The sequence below is a fragment of the Juglans microcarpa x Juglans regia genome, chromosome 4D (assembly GCF_004785595.1).
Source record: "Juglans microcarpa x Juglans regia isolate MS1-56 chromosome 4D, Jm3101_v1.0, whole genome shotgun sequence".
NCBI lineage: Eukaryota > Viridiplantae > Streptophyta > Magnoliopsida > Fagales > Juglandaceae > Juglans > Juglans microcarpa x Juglans regia.
The window spans coordinates 35,366,990-35,389,875 of record NC_054600.1 but is presented as its reverse complement, the minus strand read 5'-3'; the positions used below and the strand labels follow the sequence as shown (position 1 = coordinate 35,389,875).

The window sequence follows — 22,886 nt, the reverse complement described above, 5'->3', positions numbered from 1 at the left end:
CATCGCTAACTCCTTTGTTTACGTTTAAACAGTTGCCAATGCGTATGCATATCTCTACCTTTTGCTAATCCTAATTCCTCCCTCCCCTAAACAAAAAAGTGAAAAAAAAAAAAATAGAGACTATGATAATGAGATCCTTGTCAGACTCAGTTAAATGATACGATTCGAAGAGAAGTAGGAAATTGTCCCCTTCCTGCTCCGCCTAATTTGACATAAAAAAATGACAACATACCCGACCAACCTTAGCCTTGTTGATTCCACAGTGCACTCGACCAAACCGCATCCTGTCTTGCTGATCTCTTAATACATACATCACCACTAGAACTGCTCCTTCTTCCGCACATACTCCAATCCATATATATTGCGTGTAACATAAGCTTAATTTGATATTCATCTAAATCTTATACTTTTGAATATCATTGGATCATACACGAATCCACCTAATTAATACCACTCATATAATTCAAAACATCTTAACACATTAATAATGCGTCGACTTCATATCAAGTTTATGGATAATTTCTCTCTCTCTTAATATACAGAGAGTCACGTTAAAAGGCTTCGAGAGTAGAGCTCCAAATTAATTAGAAATCTTTGAACTACACATATTCTTAAATTTTTTGTTTTTGTTTGTTTCATGGGACAGTAGTTGTGGACCTACCCTGCATATATATGAAATAATAAAAAAAAACGTTTTTATTTTTAATTTTAATTTGTTGTCTATAAATTTATAATTCGTAAAGCAGATGCCGACAGAGGAGATCATGGATTCTATATCAATAGCTGCGTTATATAATTTCGTAGATCCTCTAATCCCTGCGACAATATACATTATTGGCCTGCTGAACCACAGTCTGCACCAGCGCAAGCAAGATGCAGTAGAACTACGGCCGATCCACCACGTTTTACGCACAATATCATCTAAATGGCTATGCATGTAGATCTTTGTTTGCAAGATTAGGCCTAATCCATAGGCAAGGCCCGATCTCAGGTTTACTAGTGGGCCCGCAATGCCAATACTCCCAGCCTAACAAAGAAAATGCCATCCACAAACAGCTAGCTTTCCAAGTACGACAAATAATAATTGATAAACGGCCTCGCATGAAACAGTATGTCAATGATTATAGACCACTTCAAAAAAAAAAAACCCAGGAAGATTCCTCAGCAATAGTAATGGTTTATGATGTCTTTAAGCAAACAGGTTAGATGATAAGGAAAGTTTGAATTTAGTTAAGAGGTGCAGAGCAATATTTCAAATGCTGTAACGAGAAATTAGTTGATAGGACGGTGTAGTGTTATTTTTGAAAAAGTGGTGCAAAGAAAAGAAAATGATGATTGTGGAAAAGGAAAAAGAGGGGAGGGGAGGGGGGTTGGAGTAGACAAAAAGGCAAATGATGAAATTTAAAAAGGGTAAAGTCACCAACCAATGACATATGAATTGAAGTTTCAACAAATTTCATTGAATAGTGGGTGGGATATACAAGGGCAGGTGGTTCCAACTCCAAGCCTAAGCATTGCAACATTTCAAGATGATCAGATCAGATAATAACGAGTAAGAATTACCGGCTGGTTTTCAATTTCAGACAGCCGGGGCTTTCCAATAACATTTCTTTTGTTTATTTATTAATTAGCATAAACTTCCAAAAACACATTCAAATCTAACATACACGGAAATCATCTTCTTCTAACCAAAAAATTATAGCTTGTAACCTAATTGATGTGCCCTAAATATATTTTTGAGGAAATAGATAATTCAGAGAGATGGAGATTATCGCAAATTTCTCTCTTTTTTTTTTTTTTTTACTAAGGGTTAATTTTCATTCAGTTCTTTCTTTCCTAACCTGGATCTGCGAACAGTGCACCATCTCATGATCTGATGCAAGCCACAAGTCCTTGATAACTGCTCACTGCGCCGTCAGCTAAGATCTCAAACACCAGCAAGCGCAAGCATGCACCACCTCCTGCAGTCGATCCTAAAAAAATACATCTTCTCTCTCTCTCACTCCCTCCCTCTCCCAAAAGGTACAAATTAAATATGCATATGACACGAGATTATTGCATAAAGAATTAAGCTCTTGACAAAAAGTAATAATTTTGATGATGATAGTGGCCATCCTCCCCACCCTTTTAAGAATATGATGTAACAAAGCCCCCATCCTCCATTTCAAATATACTGATTTAACAGAGCCAAAACATAATAACCTACAAAGAATCCTTCTCACATTCATATACCAACTCTCTCTATTTTAAGCTTATCCCAGATTTAAGATTTAAGATTACATTGCTACCTACCATTCTAATTCACATCGCTAATAACAACCACTTACTGATTTTTATTCAGTAATATATTTGAACCTAAGAACCACCACCTCAACAGAACTTCATCCCATACCGCTTGGACAATTTCTCATTTTGTACAATCTATAACTCTAGTTTCATCTTTTAATGCTTTTTCCCATCAAACATACCTTAATTGGTACTAGTAGAAGTATATATTTTCACCCAATCCAGGTCTTCCTACTTTTTTTTTAACTCGCTTTAGACATGGTAATTCCTTTTCAAATTCCAATGTTTGTTTTGCTCTCTCCCTCTCCCTTTTCTATTCTCACTTTGCACGTTTCCTCATATACGCTAATATACACGAGTTTCAACCAACACAAACAAATTCATTGAATTGAGAAGAACAAAGAGAAACACCAAGCATTCAATAACATGTTACATTTGGAGCACACCTCAAAGACAGACTCTTATGTTCAGAACCAATACAAGCAACATTAACAATGCTCGCAAATTACGACAGGTGGGTGTCAGATTGAATGAGAAATGCTATGAAAGAAATGAAGATTTACACGTGCCAACTTGGTCATAACTGTACTTCCAATATACTACATATCAATTTGGTCATAACAGTTTCAGACGTCATCCATAAAACAAAACAGAGTGTCACACCTGAACACCAAATTTTACAAACATAATCACACCAACTGCCCTCAAATTTCTCCTTGTTTGCCAAACTGAAGTTATAGCGCTGGTATTACAAACCAGCGCCAGATGCTAAACAGACTGACTCCAACATCTTACTCCCCAGGAACAAAAAACCCATATGAGAACAGACTCACCCAAATACTAAAAGGGGAAATAATTATATATCCATGTTTAAATACTAAATTCCAAGCCTCAAGTAAACACCAATTTACAGCACAATGATCGAGCAGAAATCTTCAATCAGTATAAGGATCATCAATTAATGAAAACCGAAACTTCTCACTCTCAATTCATCCCGAGCACAGGAAATGTTTCGTGTGCTTTGAGTTGATTTGGTATCATCAATCTAAGAAGGATTTGATATTGAACCTGTAAAGGAGCTTCTTCTTTTTTGAGGTTGGGTTATCAACCGTGAGCAGTAGTTTGCCTAGTTCACTAACTTTAAAGCTGTTGGACACCACTGGTTCATCAGTAGGGGCCTTCTTTGCAGATTTATGTATAACAACGGTATATCCATCTTCGGCGTTGGGTACAAATTCAGCACCATAGGTCACCTCCCAGCCAACCACTCGTAGCTCCCAAACAATGATGCATTTCTACAGTTTACCCAATGTCCAATTAGTAAAAGTATGGCTCTTTCATTCATCATCAATGATAAATATCAAACACTACTAAATAGCAATTTTATATTAGAATTAGCAAAAACAAAAAAAAGGAAAAAAAATACAAAACAAAATAGAGAGAAAAGAAAAACCTATAAACCAAGCTTAAAAATGCAATTAGACCTCGTAAATTATGATTTCCACAGTTTGCTTAGTAGCTGGCTTAACCGTAACCTCCGTGACTGGATCAGAAATGCTGAATTCTGGGTTGCAATCGCAATAATCGACACTCAATCCACCATATTGAACTGGCACTTGCTCAGGAGATATGTATCTGATTTACCAAGAGCAATTTAACGTTAAAATCAGCAACAAAAAAAGAAGCAAAGTTGATAAAGCAAAGAAATAAGTTCAAAATTCAGCATTCAAAATATACAATGTATCTACTAACTTGAAAAGGGTTTCAGCAGTCTTAGATGGCCCCGTAAAGACAAACTTGCTCTTGGTCCTCTGGGTCAAGAATGGACTGAGTATCGTATAGAACGCAAGATACCACCAAGGAACATTGATAAACACCTTAAGAGATCAATACCCAAGCGAAGCAATCAAATTCATCCATTTTGATGGATCTAAAACATATTTGGCATAAAACAGAAACATCAAATACCAAAAAAGAAAAAAAAAAAAGAAGGGATTATCATACCTGTTTGGCTACAAACTCGGGATAATTGTCCTGAAGCAACTGAAGAGCCTGCTTTGTGGCCAGCCTAAGCTCGCGCTTCGCGGGTCCTGGAGAATTCTTTAGGTCATTGACCTGAAAGATGGTGCAAACGCCACCAGGACTAAAATCAAGCTTCCTGATACTCCTCTCCAAGAACTGTATCCTCCACCTCAAGAACGTGGCTCTCTTCTCCTCATCTGAAAATGCTTTTGCATAAACCTCCTTGTTCTGAAACTCCCCATATACATTGTAACACACGGGATGCTCCTCTCTGTCATATCCATGCATAAAGACCACCTTTTCCCACTCGTCCCCGAGATCCTGGTCGATAAGCGCATCGATCCCGAACTCCTTCCTCCATTTGATTGTGTTCCTGATCATGACGAAAGCGTCTTTGACTTTGAAATCCCTGGCTCGTAAAAACTTGAGCAGAATCACATCGGTCCTGTCGTCCTTAAGAAGAGGAACCCCCCAAATGGACACCTCCTCCACTTCTTTCGATACTTCTTGGGCTTCCTTTTCTGGGTTTTCTTCGATTCTCGGTGTGGATTCGGAGGGCATAGCTGGGGTATCTTCTTGCTTTGTCTGTGCTTCTCCAGTTGAACTCTGTTTCTCTGCGTCTTTAGGAGGTGGTACGAAAGTAAGTCGGCTACCGTTGAGAGCTTCTTGGACGAGCTGCTTGAGTTCTTGCAGAGCCTTCCGCTCGGAATCTGAGAGATCAGCCACTAAATTGCTCTCCTCCTTGAACGAGACCAGAGACTGAGGAATCATTTTCTTCTCAGTCGGCTTCTGTTTCTCTTCCTCAAACACACTAACCCCGTCTTGGGTAGCTGAAGTTTTCACCTCCACAACTGCAGCCACAGATGACGGCGGAAGCTCTTCTTTCTCCTCCAGCACGACCAGTGAATCTGACTCGGCCGCTGGAAGTGGGGTAGTCGGTTGCTCCTTATTTTCAGCCACAGTGAGGGCTTCAGACTCCGTCACCACCACGGACACTGGGGATGGTGAATCCTCCATATAAGTTGGTTGGTCGGAGGATGGTGCTGGAGGTGGGGTAGGCGGTTCCTCTTCTTTCTCAGTCATAGCGAGTGATTCAGACTCCGTCACCACCACCGACACAGGGGCTGGCGACTCTGATTCGTCCTTATTAGTTGGTTGGTCGGAGGATGGTGCAGGAGGTGGCCTTGGAGTTTCATCGGCCATTTTGTTATGAACGTAGAGAGAGAGAGACCGATGTGCTGGGTGAAGAGGAAGAGGGGGTTGGGAGAACAGAAGAAAGGGTTGAGATTGTGAGGATGGGCGAAGTAAAGGGCGGAAGTAGTAAGTACTACAACTCCACGATAGTATTCCTTTGTGTACCGTATTTGTGTATTTATACAGACAGTCGTGGTAGGCTCCCAACAGCGACACGCGGCTGTGAACTGAGGGTTGTGGGTGAACACCGACACGGACGGGAATCCTAGGCATTGCAGTCCAAAACTTTGACCTCTGTATCATTCGAGGTGTAGTAATAATATAGGGGAGCTTCAAGAAGAGAATATCTATCTATCTATGATTGTCGAAGTGTTCCAACTATCCTAGATGGAAATTACAAACTCTAAAGTTCATATTTTTTTTTTTTAATTTTATTCTCTTTGACAGAAATAAATAAATATTTCCCTATAGGAACACAGTCTTTATCACTTCTCCACGCGATTAAATAATCCATTTCACTAAAAATGTCCTTAAAAAACATTTTTTAGAAAAATAAAACTTAAAAACAAACTGATTTGAGAAAATGACCATGCAAGCCTACTTATCTCAAAATTAAAGGGGGAAAAAAAAAACGAAATGAAAAAAGTTCATGGGCCTAAACAAAATTTTGGAGAAGGCATAGGGCCTGTTGGGGTTCGTGCAAAATGAAATGAAAAAAAGCCCATGTGTCTAATAAAATCTTGGAGAACGAATAGGGCCTAATGGGGTTCGTGCAACCTTAATAAGCCCAAAGTGGCACCTACTCGCACTCGTACGGACGCAAGCCCACTATTCATTCAGTATTCCTTACCCTAAATTCTAAAATTGGTGAGCGAATCCAAGCCATTAGCATCAGCACTGCAACGAAACAGAAACCCTCACTGATCGTCTAATACCCAAGCCAGCCTCGAGCGCAAGGCAAGTCAAGACCTCCCCCATTATTTCGTATCCAGATACATAGCAAATCGATCGGAAATCACAGTGCTAATAGTCTAATAAAAACCTAGAAGAAGTACAAGAAGAAGAAGAAGAAAGAGGAATGGCCGAGAAGAAAGAGATTGTGCCTCCCAAATACGACTTGGACGCCAAATGGGACGCCTGTCTCGACCTGACCGTTCGCCGCTTCGTCTACTCCTCCTTGGCCGGCACCTTTGGTGGCCTCCTCCTCTTCAGTCCGTTCTCTTCACCCTCTCTTTCTCTCCTTTCCTTATCTTAATTTCCCCCCTTGGCTGCTTCGAAAACTTTACTTCAAACATAAATGAAAGCTTACTATATAAATTTTTTTTTTTCCTTTTTTGTTGTTTTCTTGCCCCATCACTTGTTCTTTACTGAAGATAATACATTTTCTCCCTGACCCGCAATTATATTGGGAGTAGAGCTTCTCGATTTCCGTGCTTTTACTGAGATTTCGGAGTATTTGAATGTGTGATTGCTCTGCTGTTTGATTTCCTTATTGGCTCTGAATTTTGAGTTAGACAAGAAATTAACTATGAATTGGTTTTTATTGGCCAACTTTTTTAATCCTAAATACTTCAATATTTCTCGCAAACACAACGCCAATTGTTTTAATAGAAGTCTAGAATGCCTTTGGAATCTATTTTGGTGACACCCGAGAGGTTCGGGGTTGGAAAAATTATGATCATTTGTCATGTTAAAAAATCTATTAGAGGCCACGTGTCCCTAATAATGCAGGCAGGCTGGCTCACTTATTTTGAGCAGCAAAGTGCCGGTGCTGAAAGCCCATGGCCACATAGCGGAGTGGAATCTACCGATTTATTGGATGAAATTTAAGAGGTGTTGATGACAATCTGATTTTACAATGCAACTGTATATGCATTTATTTCGATCTATGTGTGTCTCATTTGATTCTAATATTACTTCCAATTACTAGAATGACATCTCTTGATTTGAGATAAGGAGTTGATACAAGGCACACCAATAAACGCTTCATTGGTACCTGCAAAAGAACGGCCGTCTCTGTAGGTGCAAGGAAGAGAGATGGCACAGATTAAGTGGATTTAACCGAGTAGGATAAGACCTCCTGAAAGTCAATTTTTAATTAAAACTGTGCTACTGATTGATGGTTGAGTTAGTCAGACTGATGGGATTTAGCTCCACTATAAGCCCTTACCTAGATGACCATTCATTGTTTTTGCTTGCTGTTGTTTTTCTTCTTGTAACCTGAGCTCCCCTTTTCCCAGAGCCTTTATCCCAGACTTGCTACTAAGTTTTGTTACTTTATGCTTGCTACAAGTTGCAAGTAAGGATATAGGAAGCAACTATATGATGAGGCTGTCAATCCTCTTATAATCTGCATTTGATGTTTGTGTTGTGAGTGCATTTTCTATTTCATGTTTTGTTGAACACTTAAAACAAACCTATTTTACATCTTCAAGACTGTCATTCTGTTGGAATATCTTTTACGTGCTATTACTGAGTGCGGGGATGCATACTATTTAGATCTTTTGCATAAAAAACTTCTTTTTAATAACTCTTGAAATTACTATAATATTTTCTATACCTGTGTTCTGCATTTTTTGTACTTTTTTTTAGGTTCGTAAAAGAAAATGCTAGGGGTATTGGATTTAGTATTATATGATATATCTTCAGGTCGCAGTCTCACTCTTTTAGGAGTACTGCTGGCATTATGCCATTAGCCCAATCCAATCACCTCATAAAGAGATTCTTAGTATTAGATGTAGGTAGGTTGGACTGTTGGGGTGGCCATGTTGATCAGGTTGGTGCAACACAATTCCTTTTCTGTCACTTCCACCAATCAAGTAGAGTTTATAGCATATCGAGAAAGAATCTTGTAGTCAGAGAGTCATGTGGTAGGTATAGCTAGTTATTTATAAGCATTTGAAGGCAGGACCCTTTGTTTGGTGATTATGACTCTTCTCATTTGCACTGTAAGTGATTTGAATTATGCACAATAAATTTCTGCTCTATGTTCATTTACGAATGCATATTTTTATGATGTTGCTAAAGGCTTCTATCCCTGGCAAAATGATACCCATTTTCTTAATTTAAAGCTTTCTCCTTGGTCCATGTATTCTGATATATCAACCCAGGGACTCCTGTTACTCGCTGGGCATCGGTGGCTTTTGGTGCTGGGGTGGGCATTGGATCTGCTTACACAGACTGTTCTCGTTTATTTGATGGAACTCCAGCAAAGGTGACAACTCCTAAGAATGCAGAGACGCCTGCTCCTGGGAGCACAGAGAGTCCCGGTCCTAAGATCACCGAGACTCCTGCAGTTCAGGTAGACACTTCTTTTGAAATAATGACTGGGTTAAGTTATATGAGAATGCAACACCACAACTTAGGTTTGATCAAGGCATTTTGTTGGCGTTTATGATGTTTTCCAATGGGATCTGATTTTGAAGCATGGGCATTTACATTGGCACAAAGTCATCTTCTAAATAAAAAGAGCAAAATAGGAGTTACTTTGAATAAGTTTTAGTAGTCCGGTATAAGTTCAAATCAAGGAATTGTTCCTGGCCGGTCCTGCTCTATGCCACACTTTCAATAGAGGGTATCAAGACTATGAAAATGACAGTTGCATGTTAGTCAGTTAATTTATGACCCCCAAAGGCTATGATCTTAGGAAAATGCTTGGGCCACCGAGAATGATGCCCCCAAAAGTGACCGATCTTTTTTTCTTTTTTCTTTTTTTACTGGTTAAGGAAGTATTTTTTAATGAGTTTGCAAATTTTTTTTTAAAAATGTTTAAAGGAGTTTAAAAAATGTTTGAAAAAAAAAATACAATTTGCACTATCAGTACAATGCAGGGGTCACCTTGCTTGGTGGCCCTAACATTGTCCATAATCTTATTATTGTTTGCATACAATTAATGCATTTTAAAGAAGAAACTTGTGTGCTTATTATGAATTCCTTTTCTCCTTTCAGGAGGCCGGGACTGAGAATTGATTTTCTTGAAGTTAATCATAAGTTGGCTGGAGAATTGGATCGAGATTGATTGTGAATTTTCTCACCGTGGATGTTTTTTTGAATAGTTAGGTACAAAACATTGTTTTTGATGGATAAATGAGTAAACCTGGTGTACGTCGAATCCCAGTATCTCTGGTTCTGTAATCCTACTATATTGGGTGGAGTGTACTTAGGGGGGAGGAAAAGGAAGAAATAATTTATTTTCTTGCAGGGCTTGCAAGAAAGTGGTGTGACTTTTGCGGAAACGGAACTGCTGTCCCGACCAACATGTTTCGTTTGCATCTGTTGGTAATTTGGCATAGACATGTTTTAACGCTTTTAACTTTTTTCAAGGGACAATAGCCTTGTTAAGAAAAAAGAAAGTATATTTCTCGTCTAAACTAAGGCAATGAGTTACGATTAGATGTTGAGATAAATTGAGTTGAATTGTAAATAATAACATTTTATAGGTCTTATTGGAATGAATTTAATTGTTTAGATTGAAATGTATGAAAGAAGTTGAAATGAATTTATTTATTTTTTTTAAGGAAAGTTAAAAAACATAACAAATCTTATCAATAATTAGTTTGAAATGAATCGTGTTTGCTCCCATCAAACACAATCTATGTACTAAGAATGACAACCATCTATCTTTACCATCGGCTGCAGCGCTAGCACATATGACAACTGGATCAGAAATCTACCATATCCGATCCATTGCCATCTCTTCGACCATACATACGAAAGAAATACATCGATAAAGAATGAGAATAGCATTACCCTCGGCTGCAGGAAGCACTAGCATTAGCTTCAGCTCTAAAGATAAAAAAAAATTACACAGGTGACTTGACATGATTATAAAATTACCAAGCCGTTTAGTTGTTGTTTACAACCAAGCCATCGTACAGAAAGTTTCTCATCATCGTGAAAGCCTGTTCTGCATCTCCATCTTCTTCAGGAGATGCAGGCCTGTGGGCAAACCCATGTCCTCTTTCCCCGAAAAGCACTACCTTGGCTCCGCTACCTATGCTCTTCTCCATATCCCTCAAGACATTGACAGGACAAAGTGGATCATCGTCCCCAGAAATAAACAGTACAGGAACACTTATCTTAGAAGCTATAGATGGGTCCATCCTGGTACCATAAAAAGAGACCCCAATGCCAAAACATGCGCCCCCGTCTCTGGCCAGCACCTCTATCACCCGCCCTCCTCCAAAGCAAAAACCAATTATGCCAAGCTTCTTTGAGATTCCTGCAGCAACAAATTCATCCACCATCCATTTTGTTGATGATTCAATGTCTTTGGCCACCCTCTGGGGATCTTGTCTACCAATCCATTCTTCAAACATAGCCTTTGGCCTGTCTCTTCCCCATGGATCTCCACGAAATAAGTCTGGAACTAGAACACTGCAGTAAAGGAAAATTATATATAGCAGTTTAAAGTCTGTCAAAGAACATTAGTCCGTCACATGACAGAATGATATAAAGTTTAACGGAAATAATGATGCTTCAAGGCTAAGCAACATACTTGTAACCATTACAAGCAATACGATATGCAAACTCTCTTGTAGAAGAATCTTCAAACCCAAAAACATCAGACAAGAGCAGTATGCCAGTTCCATTATTATTTTTAACTGCCTTGAAGAGATACGCTTGGATGTTATCAGCACCCTCCCCAAGTGAAAGTTCCACTCCACTGACTAACTCGCATGCCTCATCGTTTATGCCATCTTCAACTTTCAATAGGCTACATGATACCTTTCTTACTCTATTCTCTGTAACTGATCTTCTAAAATTTAGAGTGCATCTTCTCTGAACATAAACTGAAGCTTTACAGTCAAGAGTTGCAGACTTCTTCCAATATGCACAAGATAAACAGTTGCACTATGCAAAAATCAAGATGACCACAGTTTGATATGCACAAGTAGTAGATCATATGGATTGCTTTACCAAAAACATAAAGAATATCTTTTAGGATTAACTTTTGGTTTTTGCTTATCATATCAACAAGATTCAAAATTCACATTTCTAGTTTCAGTTCAAACAGATTGCGTTTCATTCAGGTTTAACAATCTTGGAACAAACCTCAAAAGAACAAATTACCAAACGTGTGTTTGAGGCATCTAAGGATCAGCATTCTTGGAGGGAGCGGAAATTAGACTTTAAGACTATTGCTAAAAGAAATGGGTCATGCTTAAAGAGTTAGCTAGCTACGGCAGGGGAAGAAATATTGCCCAAATGGATTGCGAATGAGCTCTCTTTCTCACTGAAGATTTATCCTTGCAGGACGAATTGATACTCTTGCTGCAGCAGCACAAGCAAAAATTCCATCATATCAATCCGGACATACCCATTAAAATTTAACTGGTGTTAAAATATTAAATATATATGAATACGAATAAATGGCAAGATTTGGTCAATAGAGTTCGATACACCAATCGGGTTAGAGATCAGGAAATCTATTAACTATATCTTCAATAATTACGTGGCTCCATTTTAGTAACAATCAGAATCCACAAGCATGCCAAATTGCCCAATTGCAAACACACCCTTTCTATGGTTCGTAAAAAAAGTAAGCAAATAAACTTGGGTCTAAAATTTCATTTTCACGGACACACACACAAATATACATAAAGGAAAATGCTAAATATACTTGAAAACTTACAAAAAAAACTTACTTATCTACGTATCAGTTATAAGTAAAAGTGTAAGTAGACATACATAAATCATAGAAAGTTTATTAAGAAAGATTGCAAGTGATATAGCACAAGATGCATATACATACACATATTGCACCACTCTGGCCATCAACCCAAAATATAAGCATTCAAAAGATTGTATAAACAAAGAAAATTAAAGAGGAATGGGAGTGAACGAACAGAGAGGAGAGCAGAGGATAAGCAGACGTTGAGAGAGGGTGATATTGGTACTGAGAGTGGGCTTCTAGGAGACAAAAGGCTGAAGGTGCTGGAGCTCATTGAAGCACGAAACCAAGGGGCTCCCGTTGAAGCTAAACCCATATCCCTCTTCACTCGTTAACTCCGTATCTCAGTCACCAACACAGGCTGTCAGATATTTATTTTCTTCCAACGGACGCGAGCCCCTTATTACGATTTGGTGGATATACGGATCCACAATTTTTCAGTGTTTTTATCCTCGAAAGGATTTGGCTGGCGTCTGCAATATGTAAATCCAAAATACGATACCAAAATCAGTAAATTTGGGTTTTGACATAAATAGTTGGATTTAAAATGGATTCACATGTTAAGATACTATTAATAAAGGTTAATCCGTTTAATTCGAAATCAATTCATAATAATTTTTTTAGATTTTATTTTAAATTATAATTTTATTATTATTGAATTGTAATATCGATATTTTTTAATATGCTAATGTTTTTATTGTTAAAAATTTAAAAGTATAATTCTGGACCTATATTCATATTTTTTATTATAAAATTTGTAATATTGGTTTTATTATAAGTTAAGATTTAAAAAATATTGATATTTTTTGTTACTAGCTAGTATTATTATTATTTTTAGATATTATGACTACTAATAAATATAAGTTTTAACTTTTAAATAAAATTATATTAATCATGTCAAATAGGTTATGAGTGTTAGTTCAATACATTTACATGAAACAAATTGAAATTAATCATGTCGTGTTGACCTGTTTATAGTTCACTATTAAACGGATCAAAATTGGTGACACAATCCGTTATTTAAATATATCGGATTATGATTTGAAAGTTTGTCATGTTTAACTTAATAGGTCGAGTCTATGTTGATCCATATAGTCAAATATCCATAACTTGATAGAACACGAACACGACCTAAAAATATGAACTATCACCCCTAATTTTGGTGGACATAGAAGAGATACAGCCCCCTTTATACAAATTGAAGCCATAGTTTTCTATTAGTCAACTAAAACTTGGTAAGTGACAAAAAATAATAGTTTGTGCTTTAAAAAAAAAAAAATTCTATACACTATATTACCATTTCACTTTTATCGTATATAATTTGTAATAAACGAATCTCAGGATAAAAGTAGATAAAAATAACCTCTATGTTCCTTACCTAGCAGCGGAAACTACGAATATGGGGGGAAATGACGATTAGGATAGTTAACAAGGCATGCGTTAGCCAAAAGGCACATCTATGACCAACCAAATACGTAGACTTCCCAAGCAATGCATTTAGGTAATCTTACAAGAAAAGGATATATTGGCGGCCAGAATCCGCCAAATCAATCACAGTACTCTCTCACTCTCTCTCTCTCTCTCGTCTGTACGTAACTATTACAGTTAAAATTTGACAGCCAAAATCAAAATAATCAGTGTTTCCCCTCGCTTTGGGAGGCAGCAGAAGCTGTAATATGAAGTTACATAGTCTATTGTATCTCCAATGATTGTATAGCGAGCTTGGCTGCAACCATGGAAATCTTCTCTTTAACTATTTCTAGGGAATCTTCTAACCTTTGATACGTGTCTTTAAGATCCATGGCCTCTAGCTTCAGTCGTTGTAACTTCAGCAGTTCTGCTTCAGTTGATCCTGTCAAAGTAGCAAATCCATATAATTCATCATGCCAAGCTAAGATTATTTTGGATAGAAGGCTCCATAAGATTCCAAGAACATCAATATAACACGAGTAATTATTTTAGTTAGTGCTAAGGCCTTCTAACAGCCCCGAAGAGCATAATATGGGCTATCTCTATTTCAGATATGAACACAACACGAACTGAGAGAGAAAGGAGAGGACACAGGAGATCAAGCCAATCATTTATCCTCAAGTTAGTATAATGAACAATTAGTAATGGAGTGAACACCCAAAGGCTAATGTAGATAAGTTGGCATGTAGTGACTGATAAAATAAGAAGAAGAAGAAGAAGAAGAAGAAGATAAGTTAGCGTGTAGTGATCATGCATATTGTTCTGAATTTGACATGGGAGTTTTATGAGCTTGCAGAATAATCAGTCGCAAGTTAAGAGAAATGACTATTTAGCGAGTGAAAAGCTAAAGAGTGTTGAATAATGGATTGAGAGACATTTGCCTGTAATAGGCTGGAGTGCTGCAAAGGATACACGCTCTGCCAGGGACGGAATGAAATCTTCATCACACTCGAAGGATGGCTCCTTTTCAGCCCACAACAAAGAGTTTGTGATGTGAGTCTGCAACGATGCTTCATTTGGGGTCTGCTGTCACAAGATAGTATACAGACAACTCTTACACATCGAAAAATGCAACCGATTTTTTTTTTTTATTATTATTAAAAGAAGAATGATGTCTTTTTATGCACAATAGCACTACAAAGAGTCTATCAATGACATATAATCTACAACAATGAGCAACTCAGGAATCGTACTATCATCAATAAAATGCTAATTCACACAAATGATTGATTTTCCATCTCGGAGATTTTTTACCAGAAAGTTCACCTCTCGGAATGTCTACCATGTGACAAACAAATCATCTAACCAACAGTCATTATCAGAAAGGTGGTATTGTGAAAGAGTCATTATGTTTTAGAATAAATTTGAAGTAACAAGGAAATAAGAGCTGCACTCTGATGTGATATATGCAGGACACAGCATCTGTGATCAGTTAGTCAGTATCCTGATCCAAACAATCATAACATACAAATGCTAGTTACGATGCCAGAGGTCTATGTCAGACACCATCATGACTCCCTCTTTGTTCATTTTTGAGGCATCATCTCCATCAAATACACTCACTAATGAATTTCTAATTTCTAGATGAAAAGCTTGACCTCCAAACTCCTGTGAAATAAGAACCTGATTTTCCCTTTGGAATCATAGGTACCAGAGAAGCAAGTAATATTCTCAGAAATACCATTGCTATTGGTTGGATGACAATAACCAAAGCACATGCTTCGGCTATCCCTGGCAATTGCACTCATGCTCAACATTTTTACTTCTGATAGAAGTTAGCAAATTGATAGAAAAGATGCTAGAGGATGCATCTGTTATGAATACTTTATTCTCAAAAATATCATTCTTTACAAAGTGGAAAAAGAAAAAGAAAACAAAAAATATTTAATATACAGAGCTTCTTTTTCCACTTTCTGAAGCTTCATTTTGGAGTAAGGATAGTGGTTTAAGCATTTCCTCATGCCGAGGAGTATCTCCATTTCTTTGTGAACAAATGCATGTGTTCACATTTTCACGAGTGTGCATTTGCACGCAACACATGCACACAAACACAGTGATACCTTCAGTTTGATCTCCAAACTATTCAAATTGTAGATAGCTTCCCTTACTTCCACAACTTTTGAGCTCACTTTACTTGAACTTTCAGGAATCTCATCCTGCATTGGTATGATTACACCTAATAAGTAAGGATCTGCCTGCACATTACAATTGCAAGCATGGAAATAAGAGAACGTTAATTAAAGAGCAACTAAGCTGAAAGATTGAAACTTGTTAAATGCAATAAAAAACCCCTCACGCACACACATTGGACGATGAAATTGAAAGGCGTTTGAGAGATCTAACGACATGAAATATTAACAGAAAGTTTATCAACGGGAATTTAAACGTTTGAGGTTCAGTGTTCACTCACCTTAACAAAATTCAGAATCTTGGTTCGACCAATGCCCCTTATAGTGACCAATGCTCCAACATCTAAGCGTTCAACCTACACAGAGCTGAGTCTTAAATTGGGTCATAACCTAATATTTTTATTAAGTGAAAATCCTGGAAAATTCAGAAGCTTACGTTTTCTATAAGAATCAAACAGCCATATCTAGCAGCAAATGATGCTTCACCGGTTGAATCACTAATTGAAATTGGGTCCAACACAAAATGCACAAAAAGGTTCTTCTTTCTTAATAACGACTGCAACCAAAATAATTAAGAGATGCATTACGACGTATAATCAAAATCGATAAGAAAAGTAAAGATAGATATTCAGTACCTCATCCAGCAGGGATAAATATCTTGCTTCATATAAATGTAGCGTCTTACGCTCGGTTGGAACAAGAACCTGGTATTCAAAAAAAAAAAAAAAAACGAAAAGAAACAAATTCAATAGTAGGCGTAAATAAGTTGAACCACAAAACATAGAACTTGTGAAACGTAAATTTTATCAAACTCAATAATCTGGTCAAAACAAAGAGGCGATTACAATTATACCTCGTTGATGTTAAAGGGAAGAAGCGGAAGCTGAAGAGAGCTGGCAATAGGGAGCAGACGGCGTCGTTTGATAAGAGGAAGTCCGGAATTCTGAAAAATGTTGGTGGCTCTGGCAGAAGAAGAATGGAAAGGAAGGAAATGAGAGAAGTGGGGGCTGAGCGTGTTTCGGGCAGGGAGGTGGTGGCGAAGTCGAGTTGTACTACTGGTAGTGGTGGCAATAGAGTTGAGGATAAGAGTACTCGTACAAGTCATGGAAGCTCTCACTCGAGGTACCACTACCACCAAATACCAGCTTTGCTTTACTTCTTATTTTAGGCTATCCAAACGTGGATAGTGAGAATACTTAAAAAGAAGAGTTGAGAATATTTATGAATAATAGTGGAAAAGTAATAAAAAAATAATAAATAATAAATAATAAATAGTAAAAAAAATAAATAAAAAATAATAATAAAATAAAAAATAATAATGAGAATACTTAAGATCCTCTTACTCGCCAAGCATAGCCTGAAGTCCTCCCTCGTTGCAGTCTCCCTGCTCCTAACCACTGGAATGGCCGGATAAAAATGCCCCTTTGCCTTTCATCTTATTTTTAGTATCATCCTTTTATCGTTCTTCGATAATTCACAAGTAAAAATTAATAATTTAATTTTTTATTTATTTGATATCACATAAATTAAAAAATAAATAAAAATATGAACTGAGTGATTTGAATTTAGAGATAAGTTAAGATGAATTATAAATAAGAGAATAAAAATTGAATTATTTATTATATTTTATGTAAAAACTTGAAAAAATAATTTTAGAATTTGAAAAAGTTGAATTATTTATTATATTTTGTATGAAAATTTGAGAAAGTTATAATGATAAGATAAGATGAGTTGAAATGAATTGAAATGAATTTTAAATGCAAACAGGGTTAAGAGTTTTGGATGAATAAAATTTGTACACTGGTGCTTTTTTTTTTTTTTTTTTTTTTACTACACTTAAACCTGTTTACAAACTTGTATTTTGTTGCATATGTACTAAATTTTTAAAATAATGAATTTTATACGAAATCATTATTTTTTTAATTGTTTGTCAGATACGATACTTAATTTAACATATATGTTAATCTAGCAATGCAACATGAATATAAGCCTTGAAGATCTTGCTCCTACATAATCGTTTGTGTTATGAACTGTAATACCAAATTCCAAGAGGATGATTCACGAGAGTAGCATTCATTTAGCATTAAATATGAGATGTTTTGATCATCATGTTGTTAACAAAGATTAAATTGATCAACGAAAATACCAATAAATGAATACTATTTATTACATAATATTTCTGTCCTGTAATTCTACATAAATGTCATGGCATTACAAATTATCATAACACGTTCTAAATGTCATGTTAAAATTAATCAAGTGTCAGTGCTAATTATGGTAAGATTCTTTTTTGTTTCAAATTAAATTATCGTCTAAAATAACCCTGGAAGATAGTTGCCAAACTAACTGGTCATAAGGGAAATCCCGGATAATTAAACTAACAAACCCCAGTTTGTCATAAGGCCTGGAACTGAATTAAAACAAAAACAAAAATTTTAAAACCACGCCACAATGCTCAGAAAGACCAAAAGGTAGTAGCAGAGATATCAGATACGTATGCAGAATCCCTTTCCACGGAGAGAAAAAGAAGAGAAAATTAAGAAACAGAATGGGGCGGAGGATTAACTTGACCAGAGGTTGGAAAGGGGCTTGCCTTTCTGGCATATCGTGACACAATCCAACACAATCCCTTGGAGCTGTTTCTCGATGTCTTCCATTGGTTGGCAGGCATCGATTATCTGCAGTCAATCAGTAATAAAATTCAATCCAAACATGGATGGTTAGAGAGGAAATCAATCAACAACAATATTCTAGTTAAGCCGTGTTACCATCGTTGGGTACAAGTGCATTATCTTTTAACTACAAGTTAAAGAAAAACTGAATGGTAATATCTGTTGATGAATGGCTTTATACCAAGCAGTGGCAGGCTCCAAGGTAGAAGACCCACAACCAGCATAAAATTACCTTCCAGGAAGCATCACAAAGGACATCATAGCATCGGGCAACTTTCCTCTGAAACTCAAGTTGTTCATATCTCTCACCTCCATATCCTGCTCTCTCTGCAGCTTTCTGAAGATTTTGAAAAGACTTCTCAGTCCTGGAAATATGCAAGTCTGCATGTATGAATGTATTTGTGCACGTGTTGTGTGTGCACACCATAGAAGGGTGTGAATTTGTGTGAGTATATTTGAGGAACCCGTAAGTCTGTCTATGTGTGCATCAGGTTCATCTTCCACCAGTATTATACTTTCATTAACAGAAGCACCATGCTATCTCTACAATTGCTAAGGCACATCAAGTGCTATTCCAATAGAAATCTATCATTCATTACATTCATTTTCATCATCAAGAATATTTTATAAATGCAAAACCTGTCTTTAATAATTTATCACAGTGGCACAATGGACAGTTGTCCAATTTCACAACAATTTTTTTTAAGAGCCAATTTTGCAGAAACATCAAAGTCAGTTGATTTGGGTTATGAGTTCCCCTGCATAGAAGCGCATATAATCCATCTTGCTTCCCCCCTCCCCCTCTTTTCTTCTTTAACATTGTTTTAGACGGCTCAAGTGGTCTTGACAGCTAGAATCTGTCAGCATGCATGTATGAAGCACATTACTGCAAGTGGGGTATGCGTGTCTCAAAATACAGGTTAGAGTTCAGACAAAAATAACACATTGAAATATTTCAATGCAAACTAAACTAGCTCTCAGGCAAGACAGTTTCATGCGCCAGAAAACATTTGAAGCAGGACACTATAAGGCTGAAGCCTTTCATGCTTAATTTCATTGATATAACAGTCTACACAGTGGTGCCTACAACTTACCTCTGGCTGTATGTCAAGGTACAGCACCAGATCTGGAGCCAGCAACCCAACTTCTGGTGCCTTCAAAAGAAGACCTCATTTGTAACAAGAATAAAAGAAACATAAACTTCATTATAGAAAAGTCTGAACCATGTCTTCACCTTACACCATTCAATGCCAAGTCCCTTGGCAGACGAGAAAGCCACCCCAGAAAAAGAATAACGGTCAACAATGAGGGTGGTTCCAGATTTCAGTTTAGTTTCCATCAATGATCTGCGTATGCATTACAAGTGACTGAGTACAAGTCCAACCATTGTCAAAATTCTGCTTGTGCACAGCCACTGAGTTCTGTGTCTCAAGAGATAATGTTTCAAAATAAAAAATAAAACCAAGTTGTCTTCTTTCCAGAAGGTGCACTGAAAGCCATCCTATCAACAAAATGGTTTGAATTTTCCCAAATGGGAAGTATTGATCAATCTTACAAGATACTCGTGGAAGAATTATAGAATTGCATCTATTACTATTTCATCAGCACAGTGGAGGCTACTTTCAAGTATCAAGAGCTTCTCTAACCAATAAGTGCCCAAATCCCCCAGAATTCACACATTGTGGTCCACGGCTCAAGCCACTAATTAGGATCCTGTTATCACCTAAGTCACCATAAGCAGCTAAGAAAACCTATCTACCCCACACTCCCTGCTTCAAACGGAAATATATCTATTATTTAAGTGCTGCATTGCAGATGGCCCGAAGAGTGAAGACCAAGTGCCATTCCACCCAGCAATGCTTGGGGGCTTGAAGAATTTGGAAAATTTTATCACAAAAGAAATATAATAAATTGAAAAGTTCACAAACTATTAGAGATACTTTGATTTCATACTGCTATGGTCTCCTAATACTACAATTTTATTCATTGAGCTGTAATTACAAATAATACGCTATGATCCATTCAAGCTAAAGAAAAAACTATCAAAATTTAAATGAAACTAGGCTATGTCAAATGATACTCCAACAAATCAGTTTAATATGCAGATTGATAACAAAGAAACTGCAACCAGGAAAAATATTTCAGGCATTGAATTTTTTATTCTCAAATGCGAAGATTTATCATTTTCCTCCCCTTTCTATATATGCATAAGAAATAGAATAAGCAAGAAACTACTATAGAACAAACAGGGTATTTCATCTTATATAAAAAAATCCTGCAAAGAAAACGAAAAAAAGAATATAAATTGAAAATCCCACAGACCAGAACACAGTAAGTTGAACAAAAACAACAACATAACAAACCTTTTCTCCCAACGATTTGCACTAAAGAGTATATGGACTGTATGATCATCCAATTGCGATTTGTTGGTAAGATATGATGATATCATTTGCCCAACATCTGTACTTCTGTCAGGAAACCGCCATAATTCAGCTGAATGTCCCAGTCCTTCCAAGTATTTGAGTAGGTTACTAGACTGTGATGTCTTCCCACTACGATCCAAGCCTTCTAGAACAATCAAGGCACCTCTCGACTCACTGTTGCTTTCACTTAGGATAGAATTGTGAGCAGCCATTCGAATCTGCCTAATTGGACACTTGCAAGGAAAGTTCAATTGAGATTTCAGTAACTTCCCTAGTGCTGATCCTCCGAGATTCCTAGAGACCCAAAAATATTCCCTATAAAAGAGGCTTTAGATAATAGAAAAATAATAGTGCAAAAAACTAAGAAATAAATTGTAAGTTTTTCATTATAGTATGCTTGGAAAAATAACAATCCCCACTCGACCAAGCCTAACACACCTACTGTCCAAGTTGCGTTTCTCATTCTTCAGAAAAAATAAATAAATAAAATTAAAAAACAAAAACCCACTATTCAAAGTGGCGTTTTCTTCTCTTTTCCACCACTCTCCCATCAATTAAATAGAGATTTGGAATTTACGACTATAGCCAAAAAACTTCACTCAAAAATTAAATACGAAAGAAAAAATGAAGGCACAAGTAATCTATTCTTACTTACAAGGCCCCGGAGAGTGTGAGATAACAGACACGGGTCATGTCCCTCCCAAATCTAGAAACTGCAATCAGGAGTGTAAGAATCAAACAACTTCAGATCCAGCTCACTGAAACACACTAAGAATAAAGCACCTATTAAAGCTGTCTGGAAGATGATCCTTATATGCATTATGTGGTGTTTATCGCAGGAGCGTAATGAAAGAACATTTGAGGATAAGGAGAGATCGCAGGAGGAGCTGAAAGGTTTATTCTTTAGAACACTCTGTACTTGGGCCATTGCTGTTGACTTCAATGGTATCGACCTTCATGATTTTAGTGAAGGGCATGCTCTTGTTTGTATATGGCTATGCCTATTCTTTGATCAATAAAATTTGTTTACTTACTAAAAAAAATAATAATAATAATATCAATGTCATCGCTTGTAATAGTTGGGAGTAAACTATTTCTAACTAAATTCTCAACACTTATCAGCCATAGCTCCTACGTAAAAGAATTAGCCCCGAATACAACAAAAAACGTGACTGATTCTAAAATAAATAAAGAAAAAAAAAACAGTATGCTTACGTTTAACAAAAAAAAAAAAAAAAAGGAATAGAAAATCTGTTTTCAGGAGGAGAATAAAAAAGTTATTTTCTCTTGTTTTTCAGTAAAATTCGTCCTCATAAAGCTGCAATTCAGAGAACTCTTTTCGGTGACAGAAATCGGAAAAGCCATTGGACTGCATTCTACTAATTGGAACCCAGAATCAGAGTGACGAAATATAAAAAGGACATTCTACAAAATCCGTTCAGTTAATAAACAAAGAATGATGAAAAATTAAAACAAAAATAAGAAGAAAAATCGATGAGATAGGCCGATTACCGCATCATTTTTCTTTTTCTTTGAAATTCCTTCGATTTCTGATGTTGGAGCACACAGTCCTTTGCTTTCGGTGTCCTTTTTCTTCTTTCCTTTTCGTTTCTGAGTTTCGGGGAAGCCCTACAGGCTATAAATCGTTCAGACTTCGATTCTTTCTCAAAAGCGGGAGGGCGCGGCAATTTAACATATTGATACGACTATTCTATTCTTAAGCTCCAAATGGAATACATACAAAATTTTTAATTTTTAAAATTTATTTTTAAAATTAGATTATAACATTTAAATACTTTATTTTGTGTGTTTTATACATAAGCTTGATAATTAAACTTTTTTATTTGGTATTAGGTATGTGATTTACTATATATCTTTTAATAGTTATACTATTTTCAAAACAGTATGTATAAAACATTATTCACATAACTTTAATAATAATATTTGATAAATAATATTATTTAAAAATCTTTATAAGTTTCAAATTTTAAAATTTGTCTTTCAAGTTAAATTATAT

At 36.6% G+C, this 22,886-nt stretch overlaps 5 protein-coding genes across 23 annotated transcripts; 1 reads left to right on the top strand and 4 right to left on the bottom strand.

The window, feature by feature from the left end:
- Positions 1–2,896: 2,896 nt before the first annotated feature.
- On the bottom strand, positions 2,897–5,672 carry LOC121259598 (patellin-3-like). Its single transcript, XM_041161234.1, has 4 exons — positions 4,291–5,672; positions 4,039–4,163; positions 3,771–3,921; positions 2,897–3,581 (listed from the first exon to the last, which is right to left on the bottom strand). Exons 1-4 carry the CDS (start codon positions 5,509–5,511, stop codon positions 3,327–3,329), a joined length of 1,752 nt encoding a protein of 583 aa, XP_041017168.1. The 5' UTR covers positions 5,512–5,672; the 3' UTR covers positions 2,897–3,326.
- Positions 5,673–6,398: 726 nt separating this feature from the next.
- Positions 6,399–9,696, top strand: LOC121260695. 2 transcript variants are annotated; one of them, XM_041162675.1, is made up of 3 exons: positions 6,399–6,713; positions 8,613–8,803; positions 9,451–9,696. In XM_041162675.1, the coding sequence occupies exons 1-3, from the start codon at positions 6,581–6,583 to the stop codon at positions 9,469–9,471; spliced, it is 345 nt and encodes a 114-aa protein (XP_041018609.1). In that variant the 5' UTR covers positions 6,399–6,580; the 3' UTR covers positions 9,472–9,696. The 2 variants fall into 2 exon arrangements, with proteins under 2 accessions (XP_041018609.1, XP_041018610.1); XM_041162676.1 differs by having other exon boundaries at positions 6,441–6,713; positions 8,640–8,803.
- A 621-nt stretch (positions 9,697–10,317) lies between these two features.
- LOC121260690 (carboxymethylenebutenolidase homolog) lies at positions 10,318–12,596 on the bottom strand. 4 transcript variants are annotated; one of them, XM_041162654.1, is made up of 3 exons: positions 12,351–12,596; positions 11,000–11,355; positions 10,318–10,878 (listed from the first exon to the last, which is right to left on the bottom strand). In XM_041162654.1, exons 1-3 carry the CDS (start codon positions 12,489–12,491, stop codon positions 10,347–10,349), a joined length of 1,029 nt encoding a protein of 342 aa, XP_041018588.1. In that variant the 5' UTR covers positions 12,492–12,596; the 3' UTR covers positions 10,318–10,346. The 4 variants fall into 4 exon arrangements, with proteins under 4 accessions (XP_041018588.1, XP_041018589.1, XP_041018590.1 ...); XM_041162655.1 differs by having other exon boundaries at positions 11,000–11,325; positions 12,351–12,595; XM_041162656.1 differs by having other exon boundaries at positions 11,000–11,322; positions 12,351–12,595.
- A 1,037-nt stretch (positions 12,597–13,633) lies between these two features.
- On the bottom strand, positions 13,634–16,939 carry LOC121260691. Of its 6 annotated transcripts, none has more exons than XM_041162658.1 (7): positions 16,628–16,939; positions 16,410–16,478; positions 16,211–16,330; positions 16,056–16,130; positions 15,706–15,840; positions 14,527–14,671; positions 13,634–14,027 (listed from the first exon to the last, which is right to left on the bottom strand). In XM_041162658.1, the coding sequence occupies exons 1-7, from the start codon at positions 16,877–16,879 to the stop codon at positions 13,867–13,869; spliced, it is 957 nt and encodes a 318-aa protein (XP_041018592.1). In that variant the 5' UTR covers positions 16,880–16,939; the 3' UTR covers positions 13,634–13,866. The 6 variants fall into 6 exon arrangements, with proteins under 6 accessions (XP_041018592.1, XP_041018593.1, XP_041018594.1 ...); XM_041162659.1 differs by having other exon boundaries at positions 14,527–14,668; XM_041162660.1 differs by having other exon boundaries at positions 15,706–15,801.
- Positions 16,940–18,127: 1,188 nt separating this feature from the next.
- Positions 18,128–22,553, bottom strand: LOC121260693 (thymidylate kinase-like). 10 transcript variants are annotated; one of them, XM_041162674.1, is made up of 7 exons: positions 22,382–22,553; positions 21,521–21,582; positions 20,810–21,091; positions 19,681–19,792; positions 19,541–19,600; positions 18,628–18,783; positions 18,128–18,452 (listed from the first exon to the last, which is right to left on the bottom strand). In XM_041162674.1, the coding sequence occupies exons 3-7, from the start codon at positions 21,079–21,081 to the stop codon at positions 18,336–18,338; spliced, it is 717 nt and encodes a 238-aa protein (XP_041018608.1). In that variant the 5' UTR covers positions 21,082–21,091; positions 21,521–21,582; positions 22,382–22,553; the 3' UTR covers positions 18,128–18,335. The 10 variants fall into 10 exon arrangements, with proteins under 10 accessions (XP_041018608.1, XP_041018598.1, XP_041018599.1 ...); XM_041162664.1 differs by having other exon boundaries at positions 20,810–21,184; positions 21,525–21,582; XM_041162665.1 differs by having other exon boundaries at positions 20,810–21,163; positions 21,525–21,582.
- Between the last annotated feature and the right edge of the window lie 333 nt (positions 22,554–22,886).